The following is a 23621-nucleotide window of genomic DNA, read 5'->3' on the forward strand; positions in this document are numbered from 1 at the left end:
TGTGGTCTTTACCTAGTTTCTAAAGTGTCCTGAGATAATTTTTGTTATGATTTGGCACTATAAATAAAATTGAATTGAATTGAATCTCAATTTGATACACACAATCAATCAGTGCTTCAAACAACACCCAAAGTACATTCCACAGTTTGTTTTTTTGGGGTGCAGGGGGAACTATAATCCTGTAATTCCTTGAAGAGTTCCTGAGGCGGCTATAGATTTTTCTCTTTTCCGTTTTGTCAGCTCTTGTCCACACGTGCAACAGCAGGGACTCATTTGACCCTTCGACCGTGATGCACTCCGAAAAGAAAACCCATTATCTTGTGGATTCAAGTGTTCTCGAATAACAGTTGCACTGCTGTTGGAAGGGCAATCTCTGGTTACTCCCAATAAATTGAGTCACAACAGCTCAGGTAGAGAGCCTGAGGCAGTCTAGACCAAATGAACCATAAGAAAGGGTTTATCTTGTTGTGTCTGGTCTTTCTGAAACATTAAGTGAAAAGGTTATTCATTCAAAGGATGCATTTATTTTGGACAAAAATCCTTCGCTCATCACCGTTTTTTATAATAACTCAAGTAAGTGTTTTGTCAGCAATGTCTGCCTCCAGAGTTCAACGATGTCCAATTTTCTGCTTCAAACTTTCTTTTATGACTGCAAAAGTGTCAAGAGTGGTGTCTTTCAGGAATTGAGCTAATCAAACTGGGCTTTAAAAACAGTTTTGCCATCATCTTTACTGAGAGGCCAATATTAAAATTATACAACAATTCTCATTTCTTTGTATTGCTTCATAGCATTTTAAATATGTTTTTGTTGCCATCTCTTACTACATGTCCCTTTTTATTTGGTCTGTTACAACTTCAAATAGAGGAAATGGTGAGCAATACGACAATTAATCTAGGAAGTTTTTCTATCTTAAACTCTACTTACTGTTAACCTCGTCAGATGGTTTGTTATACAGAACCATTAAGTCCTTTTAATACTTTAGTATTCAACTCCTTCAAAGTCTTCACTACATATATTATATGGGACAGGACAGTCATGGATTTAAACTGCAGCCTGACTGGTTGATGGAGACACACAACCCCAAGGCTATAATTCTAGTTTTGTTTAAATGTCGAGTTGATGTTTTAAATGTAACACAGTATTTCTCCCATAGGACTTGTCTACGCTAGAACATGCAATAGAGGAACCAGCTGCGCCATCATATTCATCATCACTGTAAACACATACAGTAGCCTGGCATGGCCTCCTCCCCCGGGCTGGATGCCAACCCATTACCACTGCTTCAGCTACAGGAGGTGGACTCCAGCAAAACCTCCCAGAGGCCGAGCTCCCCGGGACTGCTGCCTGTCGTGTACAGCCCTCCTCTGGGCATGGACAGCCACACCGTCTGCATCCCTTCTCCTTACACGGACAGTAGCCACGAGTACAACCACAGCCATGGACCTCTAACTTTCTACAGCCCATCAGTGCTGAGCTATGGCAGGCCGCCCATCACTGAGAGCCCGACGTCTCTGTGTCCCCCCCTGAGCCCATCAGCCTTCTGGCCCTCCCATAGTCACCCCAACATGCCCTCACTAACTCTGCACTGTCCTCAGCCTCTCGTCTACAATGAACCCAGCCCACATGCACCCTGGCTGGAATCCAAAACCCACAGCATCAACGCTAGCAGGTAGGCTTACTGAAGCTGATCCATGAATGGACATAGAATAATACATCAAATGAAGGAGATGACTACCAATTAAGCTGAATGCAAACTGGAAAATCGTCAAAAATTGCAAAAACTTTCTCACTTTAAATCGATCTCTAAAAGCTTTATCCCTCCACTGTCATGAAATATATTTTGTGGCAAAAGAAATGTGGCTTAATATGTAGTAATATAATATTATTAATATTTAGTCCCAAACAGTTCAAAGACAATTACAATCATAAGACATAATGGAGATGTGTGAAATGGCACACCCTGGTAAGTTATTTGAAAGTTGTGTATAGGGGCCCAGACACTAGCACATAATAATTCCTTACACATAGACACACAAATGTCTTTTAATATCGTTGCTGTCCTCCATTTATTTTCTATATGTTACTGATCAAATCCAACCTTTCACAAACGTGTTATTAAAACATGTACTATTAAGTTCATCAGAGCTGAGCTGTAACAGAGCGATCTGGAGCAGAGACAAACCTCAGCTGCATACTGTATAATAAAGTTGTCACTTTGAGTGCACTGCATCACTGCAAAAAGGCGAGAACTTCACTCACTACAGATGGGCTAAAAGAAGAAAACCTAATACATTTCAATCAGAGAAGACATCACAAGTTAACAATGAATGCCGGAGCTTTATTTCATAAAGACTTTGGCGTTTACCTCGTCAGATACAGGTAAAGAGACAAATTAATAGCAGTCAATCAAAGGTCCCCTCAGGGTGCTGTTGCCGGGCCCTTGACACTGGTGGTGAGGGGACAAAGGGTCAAAACTGCAGAAGCCACCATCATGTTTTCACAACAGTGCAGCAATAAAGGAACGCTTGCTTATTGTTCATTCACACAGAACCAAGCAAAGGTGGCTCCCAAGGACACCAGATCTGGTCCAGAGTGCACTTCAGTGATGAGAGTATGTTAAATTTATTTGAGTTTGATGGGAAACATTATGTTTGTTTAAAAGTTTGGTTCTGTTTCTGCGGTCAAGTTTATATCTACAAATTTTAGTTTTACTGCTTAATATCCCATGATATTTACTGCAGTGACTCTACAGTGGGGGTGAAAATCATTCATTCAGGTGGGTGACAGGCGACTGAGCCGCTCATATTCAGTCAAATAGAGTGGGCGGACGGTCCGCAGCTAGGTGCATTAGCAGATCCCTTCCCTCAGCAGAAGACTGCTCACATCTCCAATATTCCGAACATGACGGCAACAACAACAATGCTACAATTAGTTTCATCCATGTTACCTCCAAAACACACTTAGGATTATAGAGGGAGACTAAATAAAACCCATTTGCCCCTTGTATCCCTTACTTTGAATCCAGAACATGCACCGTCTAACTAGCAAAAGTGGAGATGTACACGCACTAAACGCACAGACCATGCACCATTGATCGTCTAAATAGGACCCAAGGTGTTTTAAGTTTTCTTCGGCTAAGATGATCGTTGGATGATAGGAAAGCCTGCACACAGAATCCAGCTGAGGTGCAGTTAGATCGCAGTGTCATTAGCAATAGACTGCCAGTTGGGTTTTTGCTTGAACTTAGAAAGTTGACTTTTACACACTGATTCTATTGGATAGGTCTCAGCAGTTGATTTATGTCTTTCTCTGCAGTTATACTTAAAATTTTAGTCATTTTTGCCAACAGTTGATAGTCATAATGGCACTGGCCGTGAATGTGGGAGATTTATTGCCCATTATGTTTAAATGATGAAGTTTTCTGATGCAATTTTGCAGTTGACTGAAATGCGGTTGCGGAGACATTTTCAGCAAAAGATTACCTGTTGGAAGACTAATAACAGGCGAATGACAGGCTAAAATTCCAAATGTCAAGATGTCCCTTTTCAGAGTCTGTGCTTCCTTTCTGCAGCTCCATCATCGGCTGTAACAAGCCCCTGGGGAAGAGATCAGGAGAAGGAGTGGATGGTGTGAACTCCTCCTTGTGTTCGTCTGTAGGAGGAGGGAAAGCTGACATGCACTTCTGCGCCGTGTGCCACGACTACGCCTCGGGGTACCACTACGGTGTGTGGTCCTGTGAGGGCTGCAAGGCTTTTTTCAAGAGGAGTATACAAGGTAGCGACTCTCTTTCTGTCCATGATTGTTCACCATTTATTCCTGCTAATCATCCACCACAAATAAATCTACAGTCTTTCTTTTCCTTCTTAGGACACAATGATTACATCTGCCCTGCAACAAATCAATGCACTATCGACAAGAACAGACGTAAAAGCTGCCAGGCCTGCCGTCTACGTAAATGTTACGAAGTGGGCATGATGAAGTGTGGTAGGTGCTGTCCTTTTTAATTGAGGTCCTTAATGCTTTGTCATCTTACAGCAGCAAAAAAAAGTTCAAGCACCGACAGGAAAGATGAAGAGTGTTCTGTTGAGCTCGTTATGGCGTGAACTTTGAGACTTTCATAAATGGGGGCTGGGAATAACTTAAATACCATTTTTTTAAACGCAGCCGTACTGTATATTTTCTGTACTTCTAAGTTACACATTATTAGACATTTCAGCTATTATTTCTTCGGTCAGATTTTAACTTCAAGTCTCTGCAAGAAAGTAAAAGTAAAAGTATTCCTTTTCATGGTTGAGAGTCAACCATTTTCACAGATTTGATTTGTGACTCTCTGTCCTTGAAAGCAGCTTTCTCAGCTCCAGGGATTTCCAGGAAACTTTGGTTGTCACTATTTGAAAGGTTTTGGTGCTAACCTTGAAATTTCTGTTGATGACTCTGTGAATCTGGTCTGACCTTGGTTTGTTGACCTTGGTTTGTTGCACCAGGCTCCTCCACACCTAAGACTATTGCACAGTGATGAGGACCTTTGTGTTTAGAAGTGCCTTTGCTCTACTTAACGCACCCAAACCAGCTAATAGAAGACTTGCTCAGAGGTATAGACTGGGCTGCCAATAGTCAGGGAGTTTCCAATGCATGATGATAGTGATAATAAAGTTTTTATACATTTTCACTTCACATTTTCACTTTTTTCACTTGAACCCAGTAAGCAAGAGCCTTGCCACTTACAAAAACTTGAAAGGGACATCACAGGTCATGTACATGTTTCTATTGCCGTCATCACGTTACAGGTGTAAGGCGTGAGCGCTGCAGCTATCGAGGAGCCCGACACCGCCGTGGTGGACTCCAGCTTCGGGATCCGACAGGCAGGGGTTTGGTCAGGGTGGGGCTGGGTGCTCGGAACCAGCGGCATCTCCACCTGGAGGCTCCTCTCGCCACGCTCACCCCCATCCCTCAGACGAACCATTCACACCACTCAGCCATGAGCCCGGAGGAGTTCATCTCCCGCATTATGGAGGCAGAGCCTCCAGAGATCTACCTCATGGAAGACCTGAAGAAGCCCTTCACCGAGGCCAGCATGATGATGACCCTCACCAACTTGGCAGACAAGGAACTGGTTCTCATGATCAGCTGGGCTAAAAAGATTCCTGGTAAGATCCAAACTGTCAAAGCCGGTCTTGATGTGACTCCTTTTACAGCATATCTAATCTTAGAATTGTTTAGTATGGACAAGTCATTGACATATACATTATTATCGCATAATATATAACTTTAAACATTAACATGACAGACATAAAATTGGCAGCATGTCATACATTCTTACATTTTTATTGGAATGTTTTGTGGATTTTTGTTCAGGTTCAAACTAAGTTTTCAAATTATTGCGCCTATTAATATTTTATAAAAACTTGAATTGTTTCTACTTAAAGCTGTGATAGGAAAAAGAAAAAAAAAACAATAACACAAGAATTCCAGAAATTGAAGTAGAGTGAGATCCCTTTCTGCAGCTCTCCCTCCCCTCTCTCTGTCCTGAGGCAAAGTCAATGTCACACGCTAGATTTTCTAAAGCCTGAACACAGATTTTCTAAAGCCTGGATTTTTTGACCAGCAACATCAAAAATAAACTGCCTACCCAACGTTTAATAAATCATACAACTTTTCTTCATCTCTATACTGAGACCAGGACACAATGAGAACATGGACACAATCAATCTGCATCTTTGATCTAACTTTCCATATTTCCTGATCATTCTCTTTACTTTGGGAATTAAACGTATATATTTACTTTTGTATAGGCTTTAGGCTACAAACTAACTACCCGCAGTGGCATGACTGGTGGTTAGTGGAAGCAGTTTTGCTTTTTTACCATCAACAGTGTGTTGAAGTCAGACTCGCTGAAAGACTGAAGGTTATAAAGGTAAAAACAAAGCCGAGGCTACGGTAAACACATCTTCCACCCATCATTTATGTCAGTGTGTCAAGTTGTGTGTGATTGTTGAATAAACAAACAAGTGAGAAATTGGCTGTATGCATAACAAGAGACCAGTAGTAGAATATAATCATTAACCTTTTTACGTCTTAATGTGAAGGCTAGAGTTAGTGAATGTCTCTCTTTCTTTCTTTCTTGGCTGATCCTGATTCTGTTTCTCCACTTTCCTATCCCTTTTTTATGTTTCACTCTCCTCTCCTCTCGTCTCAGCCAGTGTGCAGCCCAGCAGGTGACTCTTCAAGAGAGGTGTTATTGTGAGGGGATCACAAAAACTCCGTTTTTTTTTTTTTTTTTAATAAAGACCATATTTCCTGATTCCCCCTCCCCCCTATTTTTTTACTCTGACAAAAGTGAAAATGAGTGAAAAGAATGAGACATTTTCTGCTTTATAAAATATCTAAGAAAGCATGATCAGGTGAGCGAGGCACTGCCAAGATGAATATATGCTCATTGATGTCATTATTATAGTTTGCTACTGTTCAACTGCCTTTCAAGATCGAGGGAAAAAAACATACTGCTTAGTTAACCACTAATATTTTTTTTCTATTTGCAAGACAATGGGTGTACCGTAACGCACAAAAGTCGAACCTCACCTCACTGAGCTTATAACTTTCCGTTTGTTGGTTAACATGGGAGTTAATGGAGAAGTTCACACGTCCCAGTTCTTTGCAATGGCAACAGTACACAGAAAAAGTGTCTGCCACTCTGACAGTCCTGCGATGTTGATTTGAATGAGAATGGCCGTTCTACTCTCATTCTATCTCTGTGTTTGAGTGTGTGCTTTTTGTCATCTGACTGATTAGTTTCACTTGAGCAGCTGAACCTCGTATGAAAGCAGACCAAATGACAGGATCCTGATCTAAGTAACTTTGTCTCTTGAAATGTTGGAAAGTGCTGGTGACGCTTTGGTTGTGCAACAGTCTGTCACAATTCAATTCAATTTTCAATTTCAATTTTATTGATAGTGCCAAATCATAACAAAGAGTAATCTCAGGAAACTTTACAGAGTAGGTATTGACATCTGTCTGCACCGGTTGGGGAGGAAGACAAGGAGAGAGATAGAGAGAAAAGACGGACAGATGAACAGAGAGAGACAAAGACAGACAGACACACTTCCAGAGATGCAAGCAACCGCAAAGTAACAGTGACTATAGTGATAGCTAAAGCAATGTGAATATGACTTTCATGTTACGGCAGTTAATACAGCAGAACAGCAGGAAAGAGGCACAGCTAGGGTGACAGAACATGGCAAAGATAATAATTATGGTGGCAAACATGTAGTTGAATTAGTTACATGCATTGATGAGACATGAATGATACAAACAGACAGGATAAAAGCCCAGAGTATCAGCAACAGGATTATCCCCTGGCAGACTAGGCCTATAGCAGCATCATTAAGCAGAAGCTTAAAAATAACAACATAGCTGGGGCTCAACAGCCCTAACTGTAAGCTTTATCAAAGAGGAAAGTTTTGAGCGTACTCTTAAATATGGGGACAGTGTCTGCCTCCCGAATAACACTTGGGAGTCAATTCCACAGAAGAGGAGCTTGGTAGCTGAAGGCTCTGCCTCCCATTCTACTTTTGGAGACTCTAGGAACGACAAGTAGCCCTGCATTCTGATGCTGCAGCGATCTAGTTGGGTAATACGGTACTATGAGCTCTTTAAGATACGACGGAGCCTGACCAATAAGAGCTTTGTAGGTGAGGAGAAGGATTTTAAATTCTATCCTAGATTTTACAGTTAGCCAGTGCAAAGAAGCTAATGCAGGAGAAATATGTTCTTTTCGAGTTGTTTTAGTTAGTACACGAGCTGCAGCATTTTGGACCAACTGGAGACTCTTAACAGACTTATTGGAGCAGCCTGATAATAAGGAGTTGCAGGAGTCCAGCCTAGAAGTAACAAATGCATGGACTAGTTTTTCTGCATCTTTCTGGGACACAATGGCCCTCATTTCAAATCAAATCATCAAATCAACCTTTATTTATATGGTGCTTTTCATACAGAAAAGTATCGCAAAGTGCCTTACAGAGATGTACAGAAAAAGAGAAACATCAAATAAAATCAGGAGAAGAATTTATCAAACGAACGTACGGCAGAAAAACGTGCGTACGACTATTTCCTGGCAAACAACGGCATTTATCAATTTGGACGTGAGCGGGAGCTATGATCAAATCTCAGGTGTCGTCTGAGATCGTGTACGCAAATTTCAGCCTGTGCATTTGCGGTGCAACGCAGCAAAATCTGTCTGAAAATAATGAAAAAACCTCAGCTGTCATTAAGCATAAGCAGTCACATATTAAGAGCAGGTCAAAACGGATTCTTAAAACGAATAAAAAAAAAAAAATGTGGTTGGAGCAATTAATTGTACTCATGTGCGTCTGAAGGCACCATCCATGAATGATAACGCATTCATCCATCGCCAAAACTACCACTCTATAAGTGTACGGGGGATTTGTGATGCCAAGCTGTCGCTTTTAAACGTGGTGGCCAGGTGGCCAGGGGGAACACACGATTCTTTTATATTTCAAATCAGCTCGGCTCCAGCCCCCCGTGACCCCGACATTGAATTAATGAATGAATGTGTTGGCGCGCGGCTGCAGCAAGACGCACTGCAGAGCCAGAGTCATCTCCTCGGTTGGTGGCTACCCTCGATAAATTGCCTTAAATCAAACAAGGTATCAGATGATTAACATCTTGGTATGGTTCTTCTGGGTGACAAAGGTTATCCTCTAACGGTATACCTAATAACCCGCTGGCAAACCCCGCTACAGAGCATTTCACGGCAGCTGTCCAACAACACCTGTCCAACAGTGCGCGCATGCGCACATGGGTCACAGTGGAGCGCTGCTTCGGTTTGACTGCCTCTGTTATTCTTTTCCATACAGCGTTTTTATGGGCCCCTTTTATTCCACTCTTAAGACTGACAAAAAATACATCTTTATTTTGCTCCATCTCGGATGTCAGGATGCCGATCTGTGTGTCGGAAAAGCGTTTCTCCTCTGCATGTTTGACCTCAGTGGGCGAGGCCTCCGAACCAGAAATATTTAATGGCGTAACATGTTAATGACGATCAAATTCAGCCGCAACATTTATCAAGGCCCGCTCATTCGTACGCTGAGATTGGTCCGATACGAATGTTTCATAAATCACACGTGGGTCCTTTCCTACGACCAATTCTGCGCTCAGATCTGCGCCAGTTTTCACGCAAGATTGATAAATGAGGCCAACTGTTCCTAATTTTCGCAATATATTACGCAGGTGAAAATATGCATTCCTTGTTGTTAATTTTATGTGAGAATTGAAGGACATATCCTGATCAAAAATAACACCCAGATTCCTTACTGTGGTGCTGGGGGACAACACAACATCATCCAGAGTAACAATATCTTTAGCTAATGAGTTTCGGAGGCCTTGGGGGCCAAGTACAATAACTTCAGTTTTATCTGAGTTTAACATGAGAAATTTGCAGGTCATCCAGCTTTTTATTTCCTTAATGAACATTTGAAGTTAAGCTAACTGATCTGTTTCTTCTGGTTTGATCAATAAATACAATTATGTATCATCAGCATAACAATGAAAATTCCTCGAGTGCTTCCTTAAAATATTTCCTAAGGGAAGCATATATAAGGTGAATAGAATTAGTCCAGGGACAGAACCCTGTGGGACTCCATGACTGACTTAAGTGTGCATGGAGGATTTGCCATTAACATGGATCCCAGTCTGGATCAAGACTGGGCTTTTTAAGAAGAGGTTTAATCACAGCTACTTTAAAAGACTGTGGTACATAACCTGCTGATAAAGACATGTTAATCATATCTAATACAGGAGTGAGTATTCGTCCAAAGGAGCCTGTACCTCCTCACTAAAGCTGCACAATGTTCTCTGTTTCTGTGTTAAGACACACGGGGGCACAGACAGAGGGTTTTGAAAACATCACTTGGATGTCATTATGTTTCATAACTCAGTAACAGAAGGAGCCATCCAGTCGATACTGAACTGGTGACACTAACCTTGAAACTGTGCTGATTGTTGAGATCCGATGATGTGTGTGTGTGTGGAGCATCCACGTTTTGCCAAAAATAAAAACACTTAATACCTTTGTTATGAAAGTCTTCACTACATATATTGTGTAAGTCTGAACAGGTCATTGTAGTTCTCTGCGTGGTGTGCCCTCAGGCTTTGTAGAGCTGAGTCTAGCCGACCAGATCCACCTGCTGAAGTGCTGCTGGCTAGAGATCCTGATGTTGGGCCTGATGTGGAGGTCAGTGGACCATCCTGGAAAACTCATCTTCTCTCCAGACTTCAAACTCAACAGGTGAGCCAGCTGGGTCACTTTTTATATACTTCTGTCATCAGCAGTCTAAATCACAAATTACTGATCTGTTATTGAGCTCTAAAGACTTTTATGAAGCCGTTTAGTGTGCCGATTTAATGGCACTGGGTACAGTATTGGTGAGCTCTTCTTCTCCCACATGCTAAGGCTTGTTCATGAAACATTTCGCAAATGAATGTGCAGTCCAAGCACTAAGCACTGTTTTTTTGCCTAATTTCTCAATGTATTTAGTGCATTTATCATGCAAATCATTTTGAGATAATATGAAGTAATTATTTCCTCCAAATAAAAAATATGTCTTGAATATACAAAGTTATCCTTCCCCTCATATATCTGCCTTGCTGAGATGGGACAAGTAGACCAGTGAACTGATAGAGCTTATTGTACTGTACTCTACGGGGGAATTGTTGGTTCTATGTAAATCCTAAATAAGTCATAGAGTGTGGTCTTTACCTACTCTGTAAACTGTCCTGAGATAACTTTTGTTATGATTTGGCACTATAAATAAAATTGAATTGAATTGAATTAATAGTGAGCTCTGCTCTCCTTGATGATAATTTGCTGCTGTGTGCTATTCAGTTCAATACTGTTTATATTAGGAGTATTTCAATTCAGCCGTTCAGAGGGCAGAAAAACTGTTGTCATTTACTTATTCTGGCTAGGAAAGATATATATATATATATATATATATATATATATATACTTTATATTTATATGTGTGTGCGTACGGTATATTCATTATACTTCTACTTCATTGTATTTGAAAGGGATATATATATTTTTGTTTCATTCTACTACAAGTACTCTTTGACAGCTGTAGCAACTAATTATCAGGTAGATTTAGTATTTGAATGCATTGTTATTAATTAAACAACACATCAACATAAAAAGGAGTAGCTTTACCCTGACCAGCTACAGCATTATAATGCTCAAGATAGCTTAAAGGCTGCAGCCTCTGTTGGAGCATGTATGGTGCTTGCGCTGCTCTTCCTGGGGCGGATTTCACAAAGATAGACTTTGACTTTCTTAGATATAACCCCTAGTCAGATACTTTTTAATTTGAATATCATGGCTCTTAGTCCACAGTACGCCTTGGGGCGCCTTGGCTAACTTATTAGTCATTAAACGGCCCAGAACAGTGTGTCCCAACGTCTTTTTCTGGTGAGCCACTTTTATAAAAATGACAAAAAATGAACCTCCTGTACGTTTTTTTGTTGTTTATTATAACTGCCATTTCAGAGGATCAAAAGTGAACTGCAGATATAAATCTGAAATAGAATACTGAAAAATCCCAGAGTCTGAGAATGAAAATGTCCCGACTAATCTCGCACTTACTCTAAAGACCAGTCTAAAGTGTTTTTTCTTAGTGAAACTGGCTCTTGAATTTGAGTCTTTTGTGCAGCTGCCTTGTTTGCCACAACAGTGATGAGGGTTACAGCGTAATCTTCCTAAATTGTTACCCTCTGATGAGTTGACATCACACAATAAAGAGGGAGTTTACTCAGGCCTTGAACAGTAAAGATATTAGCAGCTCTGGCTGCAGATATATCTTTGATTCCTCTGCTGCTGCTGCTGGCTCCTTTCCTTGCCAAAAATCTTTTATCACTCAGTGTTCCCTTCTACACTGACCTTCAACTTCAGCCAGACAAGGCTTGGCTGTTTCTGGCACTCAAGTTCACCCTTTGTATTTATGGTAGACACGTCGTTATAAATAGCCTGCCACTTTACCAGCAGTTTGGATTTTCTTCTGAACCGTAAACTTAATTCTGTAGTTAGTCACATAGGCAGCATGTTAATGAAACTTTAAAGAAACTTGTTATCTCTGGTGTTCAAAGTGCAGTAGAATGAAGACAGGAAGTCTAGCTCATATTATTGCTGTAACTGTTGTTAATTCAGCGGTGTGCATGACCTTATCTAATATACAAAGGCATGAAGATGTTTTTTATATATATATATTATTTTTATTTTATTACTGAAGACATAAATCTTTGAATACTTTTCATTGTTAAATAAAAGTTTCAGTAATTTCCTAAAACAGCGGTCACTAGTTTTCAGCAAATGTTAATCAAACAGGAGGAAATAATGCATTTGTTTTGGACTATTTTTTGGCGGATTAATCCATGTTTGGTGCTGTATTGAGTATTTGTGGCAGCAGAACAGTTTTATGTGAGATTAAGAATTGCATTGTAGCCATGTGAAAACAAATCTCACGATTCACGTTGTTTGTGTGTATGCCGGTGTGTTGTGTGTGAGAGAGAGCTGTTGTGCCACTCACCTGGGGCCTGTTTCACAAAGCAGGTTCAAAAAACTCTGAGTCTAACCCGGAACTCTGAGTTGATCTACTCTGAGATAGGAAACTCTGAGTTTTCGGTTCCAGAACAGCAGATTTGCGTTAGGTTGATCAACTCAGTGTAGTTTGACCTGGAGTTAAGCGCGTGCACCACAAGTAAAAAAAGACAGCATCAATGGAGCCCTGATTCGACGAGTCACCATGGCAACGGGGAAGCGAAGGGCTACGCTACAACTGGAATTGGAAATATTAATGCGCTCATACGGAGAGTTTGAGCAGGTTTACACCGCTGCCGCAGCAAAAGAGAGGGAGACGGTGCTGGAGGACATTGCGGCTCGGGTCAGTGCATAAGTTTAAATGTAGTCCTGTTGCAATCACAGTAATATCACAGGGGGAACTGCTTGAGTGGGAGTCTATTCATTTATTTCATTTAAGTGCAACCCCGCGGGGGAGAAGCGCAGCTTAAGATGAAACATAAAAACATTTTTCAAACAGGTAAAACCTCAGCACAGTCTCATGGTGACGCCTCATTTTGAGCAGGTTTTACATCGTAAAGTAAATATTACCGTAAGTGGCTGTTTTTTATACAACATATCAATGTTGTATAAAAAACTCCCATTTGCAAAAAAAAACGCAGCGCAACACACAATATCTGCTGTGATATGAGAGCATTACTGGTTGTTAATGTTGGAAATGTAAGGAGGGGTGAGATGGACTGTGACATGAAACGGTGTTGTGCCGTATTCAGCCCCCTCGCATTATGGGCGATATTCTGGATCAGAAGGCTATATAGGAGTAGTTTATATACCGGTAACCCAATTAAAAGCACACACTTTTGAACCTATGAATTGCAAGAAAAGCTGGAATTATATTTAGAAACGCTGAGTCAAATACATTCAACTTGCTCAAAAGATCCATTTCATTCATTTTGTAATTATGGCTGCAGCATATTAAGGACGTCTGATAATCATCTCCCGACGAATATTTAATTCTCTTTGCGAAATGCGTCACCTTCATTCACGGGATCGTTATCAAAATGACACGCCATGGTAGTGTAAATATTCACCACCTAATATAACTTCTATTGTAGGCCTACTGAATCACTTTTATACGTTGTATACAAAAACTCCCGTTTGCAAAAAACCGCAGCGCAACACAGAATATCTGCTGTGACATGAAACGGTACCGCTCAAAAAGAGAATTGCCTGGAAATGCAAGAACATCTATAATCAATAGTCTGATAATCATCTCCCGACGAATATATAATTATCTGCGCAGTAATGCTGCAGCTTCATCCACAGGATTGTTATCAGAAGGACACGCCATGGTAGTGAAATAGTCACCACCTAATATAACTTCTAATGACTGATGTTTTCAGTGATTTTCTGAAAAAACAGACGGAACTATAGCAGAACTATACTTCGCCAAAACTCGCCCGCTGACTGAATGAATGAGGAAATGAAACACCGTGTGTGGCTGAAAGAGGGCGGAGACAGAGAGAAACTCAAGGTTTTCTGAGAAAAACCTGGTCCCGACCAGGTTAGTTTCAGAGAGCATGTTACCACGGTAACTGACCGAGAGGTTAAGTTACCTCTCTTTGTGAAACAGGCTTGAGTTACCCCTCTGTCTCTGGTTTGAGTTACCTCCCTTTGTGAAACGGAAAACTCTGAGTTTCCCTCATTTCAGGGTTAACACACTCAGAGTTTTCACTAAACCTGCTTTGTGAAACAGGCCCCTGGAGTGCTGAGTAGAAGAAGGGTGGAGCATTTAGTGTGTGTCCAAAATGAGCAGGGGGTTGTTGGAGAAGATGGATCTCCAGTTTGCAAAGTGTGGCGTCTAAAAGTGAGTGCAAAGGGTCAAACACTGTGAATATTTTCCAACATGTTGGAGAGAATCATCTAGCCTTTTTGTGGGGACATGGAGACAAAAGTCAGAATATTTTGAGAGATAAATTGATTGTGACGAAAAAAAAAATATTTTCAGAAATAAAGTTGGGAGATTGTGACAAAAAAAATCTTAATATTTTGAGAAATAAATTTGCAAGGTTGTAACAAAAAAAGTTGTAATATTTTGCAAAATAAAGTCGGAAAATTGTGATTAAAAAAGTCGTAATATTTTGAGAAAAAGAGTCAGAAGACTGTGACAAAACATATGTTGTAATGTTTTGAGATAAATGCGAAAAAATTGTGACAAAAAGTCAGAATAAATTGAAGAATAAGTTGAAATATTTTGAGGAAAAAAGTTGACATGTTGGAGATAATCATCAAGCCATTTATGATATTTCCTCAATAATTGTGATATCAAAATCTCATATCGTGACATCCCTAGTGTGTTGTGTTGTTTTGCTCAGTGGCACAGAGAAATAAAATAAATCCGACTTTGGACCCATTTATTGTTGTTGTTGTTGTTGTTGTTATTGTTCTTTTTATTGGATTTTTTTTTACAAAATCTGGAATAATGATCCTGTGTGAGAAAGTAGAGTGGGACAGTAAGAGTAAATGTACAGTACATGAGGTCAATAGAAAGTCTTTCTTACTCGACTGGTGGTCTGAGTTTAGTGTTTCACCGTTTCTTCCCCCACTACCACGGAAACTATCACTATAGGCTTAGGTTAACCTTGGTGTGTTTTCATAACACAGCCTTATTTTTCTCCGCTCCGTCGGCCTTTGGTAGCCCTTTCTCCTTGGATGTCTCAGGAGCGTCCTGGATGCTAATCCACCCACTTACTGTATTTAACATGAGGCTCAGACAGAGTGGTTTTCTGATTTTCATTGTCTAAATGCCTTTGCCGTGGATCTCTCTGTCACATTTTGTTACAGTTGTCTTTCTCCATCACTATTTCACTTTATTGACCTTGTAGTTTTACTCACTCTCAAGTGTGTATTGAAGATTCAAAAGACAAAACAGTTTCTCAAGTGTTTTCATAGAAAGATGCCACAATGTGAATCACCCAGTTGGAAGCAGAACAGAATTTGTCAAGTCAGAGGTGCAAAGTTTAGGGAGATAACGGGACCATAGTTCAAGTTGTCGTAGCCAATCAACACTTAGAATATTGTTTTGGGAGCAGACGTGATGAATTTTGAGAAAGGAGGGTTCATCTCCAGTTCATAAATTGCATAAATTTGCATCACAGTTGTAGCGCCTGTGGCCAGATCCTCCAAGTTTATTTAGCATCTTTGATGTGCTGTTTTAATCATCCAAATAACAGCATTAGCAAAGCACTTAGTTTCTCTGTGTGCCTACTAATAAGCTGCAGTGTTATCAAGTGTATGATAACGCACCTGCGAACAAGGAAGTTGTAGAGGAGGGCCGTGTAGTTGCAAATGTTTTGGTTCTAGTGCCATTGTGATAACCTAACCTGATCTTAGGATAGAGGGTACAAAATACTAGAATACTACAATAGATAAGCTATATATATAGGGAAATAGGGGAATGGAGAGAAGTTATATACATGGAGAGGATAAGAATGAGAGAACTGGTTTTAATTGCTATGTTTATTATATAGTTATAATAAATATATTGCACTTGAAACAATAAATTGCACGGATTTAAGATTTTACATTGTAAACAAGAAGGACCTGACGCACCGGATGTAGACTGTTAGGATAAAGCCTGCATGACAGATACATATGAAACAGTAATGATATGAGTGACAGATTTAAGGATTGTTGTTTTGTGTGGTTCTTATTGTGCATGTGTATCGTGGTGATAGCTCTGAGGAAGAAGCTATCTCTCCATGTTTGTCTGTGTTTTGTGTGACCTGGAGCGCCGGCCTGAGGGCAGCAGGTCAAACAAGTGATGGTCGGGATGGGAGTTGTCCTTAATGATGTTGGCAGAAATCGGGAGCTGGCGATGTCCTCCAGGCTGGGCAGAGAGCAGCCAGCGATCCTCCGGGCTTTGATAATCATTGTCTGCAGCTCTCTCCTGTCCGCTGCTGTGCAACCAGCATTCCACGCCGAGATGCAGTATGCTCTAGACAGTAGCTTGATAAAAGGTTACAAGCAGCTGCTCCTCTAGGTTGTTTTTCCTGAGCACTCTCAGAAGGTGGAGATGCTACTTGGCCTTCTTCATCACCACCATGGTCTTAGCGGTCCAGAACAGGTCGTCAGAGATGTGCAGCCCGAAGAATCTGAAAGAGTGTACTCTTTCCAAGCCCGTTGATTTAGAGCGGGCCTGGGTCTGGCATTATTTCTTTCGTTTTTGTGGTGTTAAGTGTGAGATTGTTTACTGAACACCACGCTGTCAGTCCTTTGACCTCATCTCTGTAGCCTGATTCATGTACACCAGAGATGATCCCCGACCACGGTGGTGTCGTCCACAGACTTTATAAAAGTGTTTGAGGGATGGGCATGAGAGCAGTCAAATGTGTAAAGTGTGTACAGACGTGTACTCAGCACAGCCTTCGGCGGAGCCAGTGCTGAGTGTTGGGGGCCGAGTCTGACTGCTTGTGGACGGTTAGTTAGGAAGTCCTTAATCCAGCGACAGATGGTGGGAGAGGCTCAGTTGGGAAAGTTTCCCAACTTGGATCTCTGGGATGATGTTACTGAAGGCTGAAGTCCAAGAGGAGCACCCTGACAGTTCCCCAGATGCTCCAGGTGGCTCAATGCGGTGTGGAGTGTTATACTCCTGTGTGTTTATATAAAAGACTATAGAGAAAAAGAGTGACAATTAAATAAATAACTCTGTCTGACAGTAATACAAGGATATCAGTACTTTGTCTTGCATTTTGAAGATTGGAAATAAGGATCTGGTTTTGTGCAGCATTATAAATGTATCAATATAGAACTGTTATGAGAAACCTAAATATAGAATGATACAGAATAAATTAATAATAGTGCAAAAGGACTTGGAAGGTTTATCACATGGCCTTGGTAAATACTTTATTCTGATTGTTCTTCTCGGTTTCTATTTCTGATTAGTAGACTCTTGCTACAGACTAACAGTGTTGTGATTCTCCAAATCATTGGTTTTATTCTTTAAACAGATGTGTTGAACATTGTATCAAGTGTGATATAACGACCATATAAATATATTCATTTCTATGAACAAATTCTTTATATGAGCACAGGCAACGGGACAAGATGGTAGTAGCTGAAGCGGTCTGGTTTCTGGTCCTAGCCAGAGTAGAATTGACCAATATGCAGATTTCTTTCTTTGTTTTAGGTACAAGACTATGGCCATTACTTCGCAGGCCATCCTGCTTTGATTTTTCGATACCTCCCTCCTTCAACTGCTCTTGCTTGGACCACACCTATCTTTGAGCTTGACATTCATTTTGATCTCAATCTAACACGCCTATAAAGTTTTATGATGGTTGCTGTGTTTTTGTAGGGGTAAGATTTGTCCACAGACATATAAACACCTTGCAAAATACTCAAAACCTCCTCACCGCTGTCTTGGCTGGTGGTCAATAATTAGTGTCTTTAAGCTGGAATTCTAGCCGTGTATTAAGCAGCATAATGTAGAGTGAGTGTCTTTATTGTCCCGTACGTGTTGTCTGTTTGTCCCCTATTTTCTCCTCTGTTCTTTTCATTCACTCTCTCTCTCTCTCTGACTTTCTTGTTTCCCATCTTTCTGAGTTTCACCATCCCTGTGTCTCCCTGTCTCTGTAGGGAGGAAGGACAGTGTGTGGAGGGCATCATGGAGATCTTCGACATGCTGCTGGCAGCCACCTCTCGGTTTCGTGAGCTGAAGCTTCAGAGGGAGGAGTACGTCTGTCTGAAGGCCATGATCCTCCTCAACTCCAGTGAGTGTTGCTGACACAGACAAACCGCAGTCCACGCTTTATTTTCCCTGGGACGAATGAGATACGAGCATCAAATCCTGTTTGAACCTTTCCAATCTGTACATCAGTGTGTGTGTGTGTGTTCTTGGTTGTTACCTAAGCCAGATAAGTTTGTTAACTGACACGATAATCTGGAACCGAGTGGGTCAATGACACCTGTTTCAAATCTCACCCACATGATAAAACAAATCTGACCAGAACAAATTGTGTTTGTTAGCTTACAGCCAAAAAGTTAGTTTGTCAAAATAATGCTTTCTGATAAAGTTAATTAAAGATCCCCTCCAGTCAAAAATAGTTTTTTCTTATGTTTATGTCTCCTCAAATGTCTGACATTCACTATACTGACATGTATCTGTGCAGAGTTTGTCACTAGAGGAGTTTTGACACTCTTCTACTGAACAGGATGATGTGTGCGCACTTCCATAAAATCTGAGATTTAATTCATTTCAAAATCCAATCACTGTCTAACAGTGACATAAACAGATAAAAGATGATCCTAAAGTTGGGTAATTTGATGAATATCAGTAATCGACAATGCCAAAGTGCATCGCTGATTGTTTGGGGTTTTTGATCGATAGCAGATCATTGTATTTTGCTAATTAATTGCCAAAAAACAGCGCTTAGGGCCAGTAAAACTTTCACAACTTACTCTGTAAATGAAGGATTTGTTGCAACAGAAGTTGTTGATTGTTGGAACAGTGGAAACATTTACTAAGACAGTTTGGGCACTGTTTTTTTTTTTTTAATTTAGATTATTTTTTTGACCTTTTCATGCCTTCACTTGATAGCAACAGGAGAGAAAGCGCATGACATGCAGCAAAGGCCCAGGACTTTAGCCTCTGCATATGGGGCGCCCACAAGCACTGAGCAACTAGGCACCCCGCTAGTCACCGTTTTTGGCACACAACACGACTCCTCATCCTGATTCTGGGTCTGACTGACACCGAAACTATCACTGCGTCCTGTCTGAACAGCCCATTTGGTGAACGCAGGGGCCATGCGGGCAGCACGGCGAAGTGCTTTCTGGCGCTCTGCAGCACTTCTGTCTCCCATCTGACCCTGGCGTAAACCTCAAACATGTATGAATCCTGTCCAATTGAGACTTCACAGTATATTATCTGTAAACCCCTTAGGATCATTTGGGCACATAATCTGTTCAGACCTGCCATAAATCGGGAACACACTTGCGATTGTGAGGAGAGCCGAATCGGACCCCAAAATCCGCCCAAAGAGCTCTTGTGTGGGGCTAGCATCATTTGACAGAAGTGTGCACTTCAAGTTTTCTAGTATTTCATTGAGTTAAAGTTGGATATAAGTCGTGCATTGAGAGCCTCGCAATAAAATATATTTTGCAACAAAGTATTGTGCTCAAGGGTTACACAATACAAGTCTTTGGATGGCCCTCCCACAGGAGTCAGATTGGCAGAGCGGTGGGCTTGTTTGAAGAAGATTTTGGATTAAATGACCTGTGAAGATCGACTTTACTGCAGTGTGTCTTTTGTTTTTTAACCTTTTGTGCATTGTCAGCGGTCACTGTGTCCTCCGCCGGCACCGCCAGCAGCCACTGTACAGGTTTCATGGAGGTGAGCGGCCTCTCTGCATGTCCTCGCAGAGTTTAACAAAGTTCCTCCCTGACAGACGCACACAGGGTCCTCTGCCAGACTCCGTTCTCTCTGTTGACTCTGCTCCACTGCAGCTGGCGTGAAAAAAAGAACAAATTGTGAAAGAAGTGAAATTGAGTCTGAAAAGTCAGAGAGAACAGGGAGGATTTTTTTTTTTTAAAGATTTATGTATTTGGACAGATGTAAGGTTGTGGCTCAACCGCTCAGTCTGTCTGTTCTGGTGGGTGGACACGGTGATCTACGGCTTCTCCTGTCTCCAGCCGTTTTCATCCGGAATGTCCATCGTGATGTCATTAGGGGCCTTGGTGGTTTCTGTTTAATTGAAGAAACTCAGTTGTTTACATGTGCTGTAGTTGATTTTTAGTCGTGTAAATGTTACAACTTGGACTGAAACCCACATGCACAACGCCCAAAACTAACTTTTTAAATCTCAACTGCCTAAAACCCAATTCAGTTCAAAGATTCACAACAAACCTAAACTGTTTTACAACCACAGAGATGTGAACTGGCCTGTCTCATTTCTCAACTCAAACAGTGTCACCTGAGACTTGTTTAACAACGTAAAAATGATTGGCTTTTTCAAGCTTCATAGGAAAGTCTGCTGGTCAAGAGTTTTGGACGGAGGCTCAAAGAAAGCAGGGAGAGAGAGAGAGAGCAGTGGTGGTCGAGTGAGCTACCATTATCCGTAAACAAAGCATTGAATCAGAGAAATTAAATAGTATTTTCTCTGTTTCATCTCTATAGAAATGCACCTGTAGCAAGTATCTCACTTTCTCTGTCCTCATTTATATTTTAGGATTCTACAAATTATATCTAGCTACAAAAAAGCCTGAGTCAGAATTTAGAACAGAGTACAGAGAGTAGTTGTCACTGTCTTGTCTCGTCTCGTCTCATTAGGAATCTATGATCCGAACTGAACAATCAGTATTCTGTTACTTTAGTCTTGAAGAACATAAACAGCTGCCTTAGCGGACTACATAACAAATATAAAAAATATACTGTATATAAAGTGACAAAAGGCCCAATACTTTGGCAGGTTATCAGTCTACCTCTGAGTTAAATATGATGTCTTCTTGTTTAAATGTGGCTGTGCTGTGTTTTGCAGATCTTTGTACAAACTCCCCTCAGACAGCCGAGGAGCTGGAGAGCAGGAACAGGCTGCTGCGTCTGCTGGACTCTGTGATCGATTCTCTGGTCTGGGCCATTTCCAAACTGGGCCTGTCGTCCCAGCAGCAGACTCTTCGCCTTGGACACCTCACCATGCTGCTCTCCCACATCCGCCATGTCAGGTACAGCCAAGGACGACAGGAAACAATGAATCTGCAGCTTCTGAATCTAGAGGAGAGAATCGAAAAAGCACAGAGAGACATTTAAACTCTTGCCAACTTTATATCTGCCTTTTGTATTAGCACGCTCTCACAAACGTAAACACATACAGAATTGATTTACAGTTGAGGATGGGTTGAAGATGTGTGGGAAACTGTACTTTTTACGATACTTTTTTATTAAATTCCTTCAGTGTCTTCACTACATTTTTATATATATGCTGTAACTTGACGGAAACATACAACTGCAAGGCGGCCAATCTTATGGATCGTTATCGTTTTATCGATATGTGTGTCATGTAATCCATCTTCCCTTTCTCTTCAGTAACAAAGGCATGGACCATCTTTCCACCATGAAGAGGAAGAATGTGGTGCTGGTGTACGACCTCCTCCTGGAGATGCTGGACGCCAACACGTCCAGCAGCAGCAGTCAACAGTCGTCCTCGCCGAGCTCCGACACTTGCTCTGAACAGCACCACTTCCCCACAAACCAGCCGGCCGCCGACAACACCACCGTTCCTCCACATGGACCTGCTGAAGCGTTGATGCTGGACAAACACCTGCAGGGTCAGGTGCCCCTCCAGTCCTCTCCTCCATTTCAGAGCCTGGACAGTAATGAGTAAGTTAAAATGGAGGATGTTTTAGGTCATTCAAAGTAGTTATACCACCAGGGAAATTGTATTTCCTTATTTCTTTCATCAAAGTATCATAGTGAGAGAAGAATTTGGTGTGAGGTGGAGATTTGGGGATTGGGATGTTTTCAGATCAGTTGAAGAAAGAAGAAAAAATAGAGAGTAAATGAAGGAAAGACAGCCACAGAATGAAGGACATAAAAAGAGTTGTAAGGCAGGAAAAAAGAGAACTAGGAGGGCACAGAACTCTGCCAAGGCCGTGCTCTCTCATCTCACAGTCAAAAGATAATTGATGTATCAGCGCTGTGATTCAGATCCCCTTTAAAAATGAATGGGTTTTTTCTTGCCTACTCTACACCTTTCACCAAGTTTAATGAGAATCAGGCCGGTGTTTTCTTCTGTAATCCTGCTGACAGAAAAACAAACAAACCAAAAACCTACAGTGCTGCTTGAAAGTATGTGAACCAAACTTAGTTGTGTTATAGACCAGATTTAAATCTTATTCCTCATCAATCGACACACAATACATCATAATAAAGCAAAAACAGAATTTTAGAAATTGTATTAAATGTATTAGTTAATGAGTAAAATAAACGGAAATATCACAAAAGTTTATGATCGCTTTACTCAGTACGCTGTTAATGCACCTAGGAAATAGTTCCAGCCGTGATTCCTCTTTTGTATGAAGCTACAGGCCTTACACACCCATCAACATCATCAGATTCTTTATATCTGATTTATTTTCTAAATTATAACCTATATAGGCCTTTACACACCCATTAACATCACCAGATTCTTTATATCTGATTTATTTTCTATATTATAACCTATATAGGCCTTTACACACCCATCAACATCAACTGATTATTTATATCTGATTTATAGTATATATTATAACCTATATAAGCCTTTACACACCCATCAACATCAACTGATTCTTTATATCTGATTTATAGTATATATTATAACCTATATAAGCCTTTACACACCCTCAAGTGAGCCTCAAAGCATCACTCTGCTGCCAGATGTGCAGCTGAGGTAGGACAAAAGGACAGAAGAAGGGGAACATAAGAAGGTATTGCAGGAAAAGAAAAGTAAAATAACAAAGACAGGAAAGGAAGGTAAGAAGGAAAAGGAAATCAATATTGAACTTCTTTTTATTTGAGCTGATCTTATGCTGTTGCTGCTGAGTAGAAATACTCTCAGCAGCATGTCAGGCTGCTCCTTAATGACAGTAAATGTACTTGTGCTTCTCCACTGGTCAACAGCTGTGATAACTTTCCTCACAGTTACATCCAGCCGGGGCAGTGGTCACTGGATGAAGGAGATGCAGGTCTACCTGTGGAACCAACAGACTACATCATGGCTGATCGAGTTGTCATGGAAACTGCCTTAAATGGGTGACGGGACTAAAAGAGACTGAGCCTTAACCTTTTAATGGCTTTCCATCCCCCAAAGAAAGATCGAGAAAAGGAAACAAAGGAAAAAAAAAAGATTAAAAAAACAATAGAAAGTGCTGTTGTGAGGTAAAGTTTGTATTTCTCCTGTTAAGATGTTTTTAGTCTTTGAAAAAAAAAAAGTTTTTGATTGAATGTATATTGTGTGCATAAATATTTCTTGTGAATGTGCACTACAGTAGGTGTTC

The 23621-nt window shown here is 40.9% G+C and overlaps 1 protein-coding gene across 1 annotated transcript; it reads left to right on the forward strand.

The window, feature by feature from the left end:
- Positions 1-1239: 1239 nt before the first annotated feature.
- Positions 1240-23380, forward strand: esr2b (estrogen receptor 2b; the record flags this gene model as incomplete). The annotated part of the gene is made up of 9 exons (XM_083924625.1): positions 1240-1670; positions 3573-3775; positions 3869-3985; positions 4789-5148; positions 10166-10304; positions 18225-18358; positions 21125-21308; positions 21670-21963; positions 23266-23380. The coding sequence occupies 9 exons, from the start codon at positions 1240-1242 to the stop codon at positions 23378-23380; spliced, it is 1977 nt and encodes a 658-aa protein (XP_083780751.1).
- Between the last annotated feature and the right edge of the window lie 241 nt (positions 23381-23621).

The sequence above is a fragment of the Echiichthys vipera genome (assembly GCF_963691815.1).
Source record: "Echiichthys vipera genome assembly, chromosome: 12".
In the NCBI taxonomy this organism is placed as follows: domain Eukaryota; kingdom Metazoa; phylum Chordata; class Actinopteri; order Perciformes; family Trachinidae; genus Echiichthys; species Echiichthys vipera.